At 30.0% G+C, this 10,266-nt stretch overlaps 3 protein-coding genes across 3 annotated transcripts in view; all 3 read left to right on the top strand.

Annotated features, from left to right (window-relative positions):
• The first annotated feature begins 1,154 nt into the window (after nucleotides 1–1,154).
• On the top strand, nucleotides 1,155–3,507 carry LOC106790370. The gene is made up of 5 exons (XM_014755194.1): nucleotides 1,155–1,905; nucleotides 1,980–2,231; nucleotides 2,341–2,723; nucleotides 2,969–3,123; nucleotides 3,201–3,507. Exons 1-5 carry the CDS (start codon nucleotides 1,155–1,157, stop codon nucleotides 3,505–3,507), a joined length of 1,848 nt encoding a protein of 615 aa, XP_014610680.1.
• A 760-nt stretch (nucleotides 3,508–4,267) lies between these two features.
• Nucleotides 4,268–6,032, top strand: LOC106790369. Its single transcript, XM_014755193.1, has 7 exons — nucleotides 4,268–4,356; nucleotides 4,443–4,544; nucleotides 4,632–4,793; nucleotides 4,885–5,171; nucleotides 5,270–5,465; nucleotides 5,553–5,766; nucleotides 5,981–6,032. Exons 2-7 carry the CDS (start codon nucleotides 4,505–4,507, stop codon nucleotides 6,030–6,032), a joined length of 951 nt encoding a protein of 316 aa, XP_014610679.1. The 5' UTR covers nucleotides 4,268–4,356; nucleotides 4,443–4,504.
• A 37-nt stretch (nucleotides 6,033–6,069) lies between these two features.
• LOC106790368 overlaps nucleotides 6,070–10,266 on the top strand; it is a 6,280-nt gene continuing 2,083 nt past the window's right edge. Inside the window, exons 1-14 of the mRNA XM_014755192.1 lie at nucleotides 6,070–6,130; nucleotides 6,279–6,428; nucleotides 6,502–6,648; nucleotides 6,725–6,780; nucleotides 6,946–7,135; nucleotides 7,233–7,508; nucleotides 7,591–7,709; nucleotides 7,783–7,975; nucleotides 8,088–8,393; nucleotides 8,465–8,715; nucleotides 8,818–8,890; nucleotides 8,991–9,538; nucleotides 9,606–9,856; nucleotides 9,940–10,204. Coding sequence (XP_014610678.1) covers nucleotides 6,070–6,130; nucleotides 6,279–6,428; nucleotides 6,502–6,648; nucleotides 6,725–6,780; nucleotides 6,946–7,135; nucleotides 7,233–7,508; nucleotides 7,591–7,709; nucleotides 7,783–7,975; nucleotides 8,088–8,393; nucleotides 8,465–8,715; nucleotides 8,818–8,890; nucleotides 8,991–9,538; nucleotides 9,606–9,856; nucleotides 9,940–10,204 — 2,886 coding nt within the window. The remainder of the gene's footprint in view (nucleotides 6,131–6,278; nucleotides 6,429–6,501; nucleotides 6,649–6,724; nucleotides 6,781–6,945; nucleotides 7,136–7,232; nucleotides 7,509–7,590; nucleotides 7,710–7,782; nucleotides 7,976–8,087; nucleotides 8,394–8,464; nucleotides 8,716–8,817; nucleotides 8,891–8,990; nucleotides 9,539–9,605; nucleotides 9,857–9,939; nucleotides 10,205–10,266) is intronic.

The raw sequence follows: 10,266 nt of genomic DNA, 5'->3' as shown, positions 1-10,266 counted from the left end.
TAACAGGAAATGTGTGAAAAGGGAAAGATCCTTTAATCTTTTTAAGATTACAACCTAACTTAATAGCAAACTTTTACGAATAACACACAAATATAAATATACAGTATGAATAATGGTAGTAAAACATATAGTAAAACATTTGTAATGCATCATTTTGTCAATTATTTTATATTATACTAAATACCATACTATATATATAGTATAAATCTTGTAATGTGCATCGTATTGTCAATTATTTAGTTTCTTCAGGATAGAGATAGAGGAAAAGAGACATTTAAAATTTAAAGAGTCTATCCGAGAGGTAAACTGGCGCTCAAATGACGACAACGTGAAAATTCCTCAACGTGCATAAAACGTTAAGGTCTCTCGCAAATAATCGTTAAGGGTACGTTAAGGGAAGGGAAGGGAAGGAAAGGAAATAAGTGGAAGGGGGGAATAGTAGAGTATGACTGTTAAAAGAGAACGCAATGGGGCCCTTCTTCCATCTCGCAAAGGGACACACCGGGCCCGTATTACGCGCAACAACCACCCCTCTCTCTCTCATACGTTCAATACGCACATACTATTAACTTGGATGAGAAAAAGGCGCGCGTGGAAGAGACGCCCTTTTCGTAATACATCTGCTGCTTAAGGGAATCCCACGTCCGGGCTGGCAGTTTATCGGTGGCAACGCTCGTGCACGCTACCAAAACCATTTTCGAACTCTAAGTAAGATAATCAAAAGGAGAAAGTATATAATAACATTTATTTCTGTTTCTTTTCTTTCTTTTTTTTTTTTTTTATATAACCAATCGTCAATCTTATTAAACAACTTTCGAATGAAAATTTTTAAATGCACGTTGACATTGTGTAAAATGTGTAAAATAGAGTATTCATCCGTGAACGTGGAAATTACGCCAGTTCGAACAGTTAATTTGTCCTTGGAAACTTGGAGATCGCCTACTTACGTTAGCACAGTTTTTTTGATCGTCGTTAATCGTTCCTGAAGAATATTTTAAGTCGTGCAATTTGAACAGGAGTCAAAATTATTTAACTAACTTATTATACTTAAAAAGGGACTTTTCAAAAAGTGTTGTTAAGAACGATTAAAATAATATATAGATATATATATATATATATACAAATAAAATACACGACACAGGGAAAAGAAAAAGATGGCGCAAACATCGGAACCCTGTGTCCCTGTGCACTGTTATACCAATCCATCGTTTTGTCGACAATCGGAATACATTCCTGACGATAGAGAAAATCTACCACCACCTCCGCAATTTCAATGTAACGCCATTGACGAATTACCACCACCCCCGCCACCCTTGCAAATGCATTTGCAATGCGGCCAGAGTAATCCAGCGTTCCAAGGTAACAACGAGACGCGATTGGATGGACAAACAATAGACAGACAAGTAGAAAGACAAATGGAAACTTTAGATAACAGAGAACATAACAGACGATATTGTTATTTGGAAGATAACAATATTGGTCCACCAACTCACAAAAGATACGCGAGTCTTCCAATAGATGATCGTGGTTCAATAAATTATGGACAATCCACGAGATACGAATACATTCAGGACGAGCAAAGGGGTCAATTGCAAAGAAGGCCTTCCATCAGGTACGAGTTCATTCCGCGCCAGCAGGTGCAACGGCAACGTTCCGCGCTGCCGGTCAACCAAGACGATAAACGACAAAGGGGCCGCCTGCAACAAACGCATACCAACCGTAACAATGGTGAAAGAAGATACGCGATTGTACCGGGTGAGTTAGATTACCCTGACGAAATCGACGACAATGTTAACATTGACAATAATGATGATGACAACGACAATGACGAGGAAGACATTACAAGGAACACTTGGAATGGAAACAGACGAATTTCCCGACGAGGTAGCGTTAACACTGTTCAAGGTAAAACAAATTTCTTCCTTTTTGTGTTTATAATCATTTCATTTTGAATATTTTATGAGATAAAACATCGATAGGTCGTTACGCGAGAGTACCATTGCAAGATGATGAACCACCCCCAGCCCTACCTGAAAGGAACCTTCAACAAGAATATTCAACGTCACCTAGGAATAATCTAGCAACGAGAAAACTTCACGAAATATTAACGACACCGCGAAAACCAAGGTCTAGATCGGAGGAACGAACCCTATCTCCGAAAAGGCAACAGACCGTGAACCAAACCGGTACGCCACAAAGGAGAGCCCTAACCCCGGCTGGATCCCCAAGCAGTAATTAACAATTTTCAATTATTATCCTTTTGCCATTATTATTTTTCATACGATTATATTCCCAGGATCAGTAATGAAGATAACCCGTTTCTTTTTTCTTCACATATAGGTCATAATTTCAGTCCGACACGTACGACACCTCAAGGAACACCACAGAACCGAACGTTTCCAGCCAATGGTCCTCAAACTTCGACACCTAACAAAGAACCTTCAGCTAGGAGGTGTCTACCCCTAATCGAAAACACTTCTAGACAACAACAGGATATTTGTCCAGCCAGTAATTGTGGTAGACTTCGTTACATTGGTACAGCTCCGGTTGATCTTGCATCTATGGTTCACGGAGAACCACCACCACGTTATGGTTATCTAGAAAATGGTCCGGAATCTATGCCAATGGTGTCTGGTTCTCCAAGGTATCAAGTACTTCCAACCGATCAAAAGAGAAATGGTTATCAGAGCGTGGAAAGTGCGTTCATTGCTAGGACCGCTGTTGTGAGTTAAAATCAATAATACTTGGGCCCATTTGTTAGAATCAAAAGTTCGTGTATTATTTCTTGTTTATTACCAAAGTAAATTTGGACAAAAATAACAATCCATTATGCAGTTTATAATACAGTTTATAATACAATTTATATACAATAATAAATGCACAAACTTTTGATTGGAGTCTAATATTTGTTTCGCGTTTTTAAAAGAAGCAAATTAAATAAAATATTTATTATCATATTTTTCGTTAGGTACCACCATTATCTCCACCACATAGCGATGTTAACACAACATTGGCAAGTGCATTGGAAAAAAATGATCGAAGAAATGCACCTCTCTTGTTGGTCTTGGTTGGAGTTTTAACCTGTGGCCTGGCATTTTATCTTTCTTGGACCCAAGGAAGAAAGTAAATGAGAACAAATAAAATCGATATTTATTTAAAAAGAAAAATATAATAACATATATCTTTTCACACATTTTCAGATATTATTTCGATAGTGCCGCTGGTTGTGGTGTTTGTTGCGCACTGGCAGGTGCTTGTAGAAGTCTAAGAAGAACCTGGACCGGATTAGGTCTCGCAGGACTTTCCGCATTAAGTTGTGCAGGACTTTTGTTACTAGCTGCTAAATCACCCAGACCAGGAACTCCTTTACACGATATAACAGCTGGTGCATTATGCGGAGTTTCACTTTTGGGTGCATGTTTAGCTCTTCTTGCTGTGTTAACCCCAAAGTGTAATTTAGGAAGACACAGGAGAGTACATTCTTGGATACCACGATTGTCACCTTGACAGATTTCATTATGACAAATATATTACTCTCTTCGTGTATTATTATTGGACATTTAATGATGCATGTCAAATTAATAATTGTAAAAGTTCGATCAATTTAATGATATTCGTGTACATGTGTGCATGTGAAAATAGTATAGTTTATAAAAAGATATATACGGTGATATAATATTATTTTAAAATTGTTTTATGATCAAAGTGGCCTTGTACTTCTCGTAGATTGTAAGAAAAAAAAAAAACAAAAAAAGATAGCGTAATAAAAAATATATATGTACGCGATCTGTAAAATGAGAAACAATTCATTGTTATTTGAAATTTCTTGCTATATAATCCTATTTTTCTTTTTTGTTCTTTTTATAATTAAAAAAAACATTACGAGTTTTACACAGATACGCGCGCATAATTTATCACGAAAGGAAAAAACATCTAAACTTATCTCGAAGGAAGCGTGGTTTTATTCGCGATAGTTATGAGTAATACAATATTTATAATGTTCAGCCATTCTCGCGGCATCCGCTTTTTTCATTTAATACTTTACCCGTTAAACGAGTTAACGTGAAAAAAAAAAAAAAAGAAATAAGGATCGTGTTTCGATGAAAATAAATGTTCGATATAGATAAGTGATCAAATCTTCTGAAATTTTGAATTGTAATTAACATTATTCAACGAAAATGAAAAAATAATTTAAACGAGTGAGATTCGTCGTCAGTTTTATTAAAAAAAAAAAAAATGCGAGTTGCACTGTGGACAAGGAAAAAAAAAAGGAATATATTAATATAAACATTGAATCGATACTACAATAAAAAAAAACAATAATAACAACATTGCAATGATTCGTTACGTTAAAAGGTGCAATATGAAAGTTTTATTTACGATAATATTTAATTTTCAATTGAGTTATGCTTTCGAAAATTTATTGATCCTTCGAAATATAGAAGCACACCAGGCATATTTGACATGTGCATCCAAATATGACGGAAGTGCATTCGTATGGAATATGGAATTAATTAATAATCAAAATTGGAAACAGAATTTCGGTGAAAAGGATTTTCTTTTTCTCTTTTATAATAATAAAACAATTAGGATATTGTTAGTTTTGTTTTTTTTTTTCTTGATACTTACAGATTTCTGTACGATTGATTATCCAAATGATAATTGTACGAAACCAAGTTCTTACGATTGTCCATTTAATTTGCATAATAATTGTACGTGGAATATAAACAAATGGACATTTGTTAATTCTTTAAATAAACCAATGGGACCGGTATTGGATAATCGTTGGGAAGGTTTGACCTAAATTTTATCAATAAAATTAAATAAAATATATATATAAATCTAAAATATAGATATGGTTTATCGATAAAAATATTATTATAGGTTTCTCGGAATTTGATAATTTTAAATCTAATAGCATCAACCAAAATAAATATAATCACATTAATAAATTGGCAAAAACCAATTCCATCGTATTTTCCGTTCGTGCTGCTGCCGAAGTTCAAGCGTTATTATGCGATGGTGAAGATTATACAAATTCTTTTTGTTATTGGATCATTATCGGCGGATTGAACAACACTATTTCGACGATACGAAAATGTCCAAAAGGTTTTTCATTGGAATATCAAATAGAAAAAACTAATTGTTTTATGATAACAAATAATACAATCGTAAGCATTTATAAATATTGATCGAGTTATGACAATTAATTAAATATAATAAATAAAATCAGTATTTAGTTTTATTTATTTATTTTTTAACGATTTAGGATAAATTATTATTGAATCCAAACGAATGGAAACACTTTGTTTTAAAATGGGACAACGTAACACGAAGGATAACGTTATACAATGAAAACAAAATCATATTAAATTATGTTGATGAAAATCTAATCACAAATGATCGCGATAATTATTGTCTTTTTTATTATAGTTCAGAATCGATACTTATTCGAAATCACATATGTAAGTTTCCGATTATCTAATTAAATAAAAAATATTCTACATGAGTTACTAACTTTTTTCATGAAAATCTTCTTCTTTTTATTACAGATAATTATATTTATACGAATAAATTGAATAACACTTTAACTAGTCCTGAAATATTATACGAAAATAACCCGTCTTTATGTTTCGAATTTTCTATTGGTCTGTGCAAAAATTGTATAATGAAAATCATTATGACAGCGTTTAATAGAAACAAAGATTCCAATGAAAAAAATACAATGACAGTTAAAGGATCCAAGGAAATTTATGAATTAACAACGTGGAAATATATTATAATGAATACGACATTTTTGTCGAAAGAATACGACTATGTTAAAATTAAAATAAAAACAATGATCGATGATAAAAATAATGATCAAGGTTTTTGGGCAATAGGAAATATTCGAAAGTGTCCTTCTTTAGGTAAAATTCATACGATTTCATTTAAATAAATGAGATATCTTTCTTATATTTTTTTCAAATATCATTTTCAGATTCAACGAAACGCAGCCATTTATACAATTATCAGAACAACAACAGAATTAATTATGATCTCTCTAAGTATAAATTAAATTGTCAAAAAATGTCATACGAACGTAATCAAATAGTTACAGCTTTTCTCCAAACAAAGGAACTCGAGAACAGTAAGCATAATTAAAAAACAATTATTACATAATTAAGCCATATACTTACATTTATAAATTTATTAATCATTTTAATAATTAATAATACAAAACATTTTATTTATCATGCTTCTATATTATTTTACTTTATCAAATTAATAATTCTTAGACAATTTTGATTGTCCAAACGGATTGTTATGTTCGAAATCTTGTGGAAATATTTCTAAATATTTGAATAACAATTGCGAAAATACAATGATTTGTACAGAAATGGGGTGTACGTGTTACAAAGGTTTAACAGGTGACAAATGTGATAAACGTGAGTAGAGTTTCTAGAAATGTAAATAATATTTATTAAACTAGAATTCTATAGGATAATTATTATTCGATAGATTGCATTAATAATCGATACGGATATTGGTGTAAAGAAAATTGTGGTCAATGTTTATATAATTCGTGCGACAGTATAACGGGAATCTGTAAAAATTCTCAATGCAACAACATGGAAAAGTATTATATATCACCGTATTGTAAAACAGGTAAAAGATATAAATTTGAATAATATAATAAAATATAAATAATATATAAATATGTATATACATATATATTTTTCAGTAATCAATGTACCACCACCACCAATTATAAATTTTATTAATGAAACATACGTTAGTGTTAGTCTTATTGCAAGAGATGAATATAAGAAAACAATAACCGAATATTGTTTTCTCATTAAAGTAATTAATTATTCATTATATGTTATTTAAAAGAGGATGACAAAAATCATGTGTTATATTGTTTATATCGGATAACAAATAATTTATCCTATAATTTTACAGAATAATAGCGAAGATTTAAATGAAAGTACATGTTCGTATAAGAATGTATTTTCGAATACTACTATTTTCGAAACAGATTTCAAATTTTTAAAACCTGGTATAAATTATAGTATATGGTGTAATTTACGCTATGGACAAGAGGGAACTATTATAGAAGGTTTATCAAAAAATGTTACTATACCCTGCGATGGTAGATAATTAAAATTATATTTTCAAATACTATTGATACTAATTTATATATTAATCTTATATTACATATTAACATATTAATTTAATCTCTCATACAGTTAATGCATCTTTTAATATTGAAACGAATGAGACGTATTTAACGATAACTGATGATAATTCATTAATTAATAATGAAGGAATTAATTACTCGTGTCCATGGGTTTGGTATAACTTGTTAATTTATCAAGAAGATAATATCAAAAATATAATTTATGAAGGAAATTTAAATAAAATTCCGTTTACACTTGAAGTTATACCTGCAACAATTTACAACCTATACATAAGTGGAAATAATAGAAATATCTTATCGAAAAGTATTTTAACTGATGATGGGGGTCAGTACATTTCTATATAATTATCCTACAAATATAATGATTATGTATAAATGTATTTGTAATTAAAAATTATTGTTTTTAGAACCTTCGAAGGTAACGGAAGTACAAATTATTAAACCATCTAACGATCAAGTATACATACAATGGAAACCACCAGAACAACCAAATGGAAAAATCAAAAAGTACGAAGTCAATTTAATGGTAAATGAATTTATATAACAATTATGCATTATTATATAATTATAATAATTTCGTTTGATTTTGTATACCATAGGTTGACGTTTATTACGGATGCGTTAATTATGATCAATCTTTAATCTCGAAATACAACAAAACAAAATATACAACAATGACTAATGTTAGATTTTTTAATTTACCGTTATACGCAAAATATATAATAACAATTGCAGCTTATAATTCGAAGAAAGGTTTGAAAATAGACAAATCTTTTACTACGAATTCTACAGGTGTGTACACACACACACACAGGTGGTACAGATTCGAAATAAACCTTTTGATTTAAATATAATAATGAAATGAAATACTTACGAGTCAATTGTCTTGAAATAATTCTTTCAGATATTCCAAGATCTATACTTTCTAATTTGAAATATGAAAATAATCGAATTACTTGGGGCAAACCAAAAGATTGTACGACTATTTCCGGACCTATCATTGTAACGAAAATAATATTTACAGGCATTAGCGAGGCTGTACAAAATCAAACATTTATCCGTGAAACTTCAAAATTATATTTTGATGTCAAGGCATTAACTTTAGAAAATTACGAAAAATATAAAGTACAAATATTTCCTATACGAAACTATCACAAACCCCATAATGATAGTACTGGCGTGGAATTGATATTCATTACCCCATCGAAACGTAAGTTTTACGAATGATTCATTCATTTTATTTTATTTTATTCTTTTTCAATTGTGAAATTTTCTATTCAGCACCAACATCGGTAAGAGAACTTGATATATATGAATTCGATGATCGTACAATGACAATTTCCTTAAGATGGCAAGAACCATTGCCACCAAATGGCGTATTAGATTATTATAGTGTTAATAACTATTACTATTATCAATATTTTAAGTTAAATAACATGCATGTTGTATTTCCTAATGAATCTTGTACACTTTGGAAGAATTACATCTGTTCAAAAATCGTATTAACGATTAATGTATATAACAGAATAACCGTACGTATATAAAAATGTTATATTTCAATTAATAAATAAATCAATATTTAACGAGATATGTGTGTTAAATTTATCGAAAGTTTGTTATTTACAATTTCGTAGGTGACGGGATATAATAAAAATGTTAACATTGCTGGAAATTCTGCCATCACTTATTACAATCCAAAAACAATTGGTATAATTACGTATATAATAATAATAATAATAGTAATATGTATAGAATCGATTAAGGACAAATTTAACTTGATAAAATTGTGTGCTTTTTTTTTTTTTAGCAACCAAACCAGATCCACCGAAATATTTAACAATTATAAATGATTATAAAGGTATAATTAATTTGACTTGGAGTCATCCTTGGAAAACGAATACACCGCTTGATAAATTTGACATACAAATACAAATGTTGGATAATAATTTAAAAGAAAATAATTGGAAATCCGTAAGAAATAAATATTACTATTATAAAATCAAGAAATATCAACAACAATACAATTGGCGTATAAATTTATTATCTTCTACTACGTATAACATAAGTGTACAGGCTGTAACAATTAAGAATGAAACAAGTGAATTGAAAAGTTCCATGATACGTACGCCTGATTCTATAACATTTGAAAATAACAAATTAAGTTATATGGTTGAAAGCAATACATCGATACTGTTAAAAATTCCAAGACTTTTGAACGACACTAAAAATAGTAAAATGTTTATTGTAATAAAGGGTGAACATCCGTGCAAAAGGTATACAAAATTGAACAATTATTTAAGGGAATCAACGAATATTAAAAATAACGAAATTGCATGGTTAGCTGCTAGTTTTTCTGTAAGTATAAAAACAATCTTCTTTATACCTATATGTTTTATTAAAACAATTGATTTAATCATGCCAGGCCGATAAATATTCCGGAAAAGAATTTTCAATAGGTGATAATAAAAAATACGATGAGGGTACCAATTGTCCATTTATATTGTACAATGTTTATACGATTTACGTGATAGTTCAAACAGAAAATGTCACGCTTTTATTATCTTTAAAAACAAATCGTTTTTTATTCATAACCAAATCGTACGACATTTGGCCAATTTATTTGGTGGTTATACTTATCATTATATTTTTCTTCGTATTTGATCTTCATCGAAGGTAAGAAAACAATTTTTTTTCTAATTCTAATTTTATATTTTACTTCAATTATAATTATTAATATTTCAATAAAATGTTGATAGATACAACGAGAGAAATTTACGTATTAATAATTTTCCTTTGAATGAGATCGTACAACAAACGAATGAAAATATACAAAAAGTTAAACCCACTTTACCGATTCTATCGGAAAAATCTTCTTCCATTAATCGAAGTAAAGAAAATCTTCAGCTTTTGGTTGATAATATTCAAATGAATGATTCAACTATGATGACAATTAAAGTGAAAGATTTTGAGGATTATGTTAGAAATGCGATTAAATTGGGATTACTGGATCAACAATATGAGGTATTATTAATTACGTACATATATGTATTTAAAACAATTAAACAAATACGAAAAAAAAAATA

The sequence above is a fragment of the Polistes canadensis genome, unplaced genomic scaffold (assembly GCF_001313835.1).
Source record: "Polistes canadensis isolate GaletaPanama2010 unplaced genomic scaffold, ASM131383v1 scaffold_234, whole genome shotgun sequence".
Taxonomy (NCBI): domain Eukaryota; kingdom Metazoa; phylum Arthropoda; class Insecta; order Hymenoptera; family Vespidae; genus Polistes; species Polistes canadensis.
The sequence above is the reverse complement of the archived record's forward strand: the minus strand, read 5'-3'. Positions and strand labels throughout refer to the sequence as shown.

Bases quoted from the DNA above. Each gene is read 5' to 3' on its own strand.
- LOC106790370 (XM_014755194.1), top strand. From the start codon at position 1,155: ATGGCGCAAACATCGGAACCCTGTGTCCCTGTGCACTGTTATACCAAT. The intron at 1,906-1,979 runs GTAAAACAAATT...AAACATCGATAG, and splicing joins TAGCGTTAACACTGTTCAAG to GTCGTTACGCGAGAGTACCA. The intron at 2,724-2,968 runs GTGAGTTAAAAT...ATTTTTCGTTAG, and splicing joins TCATTGCTAGGACCGCTGTT to GTACCACCATTATCTCCACC.
- LOC106790369 (XM_014755193.1), top strand. From the start codon at position 4,505: ATGGAATTAATTAATAATCAAAATTGGAAACAGAATTTCG. The intron at 4,794-4,884 runs GTTTGACCTAAA...ATATTATTATAG, and splicing joins ATTGGATAATCGTTGGGAAG to GTTTCTCGGAATTTGATAAT. The intron at 5,767-5,980 runs GTGGAAATATAT...TATCATTTTCAG, and splicing joins GAAATTTATGAATTAACAAC to ATTCAACGAAACGCAGCCAT.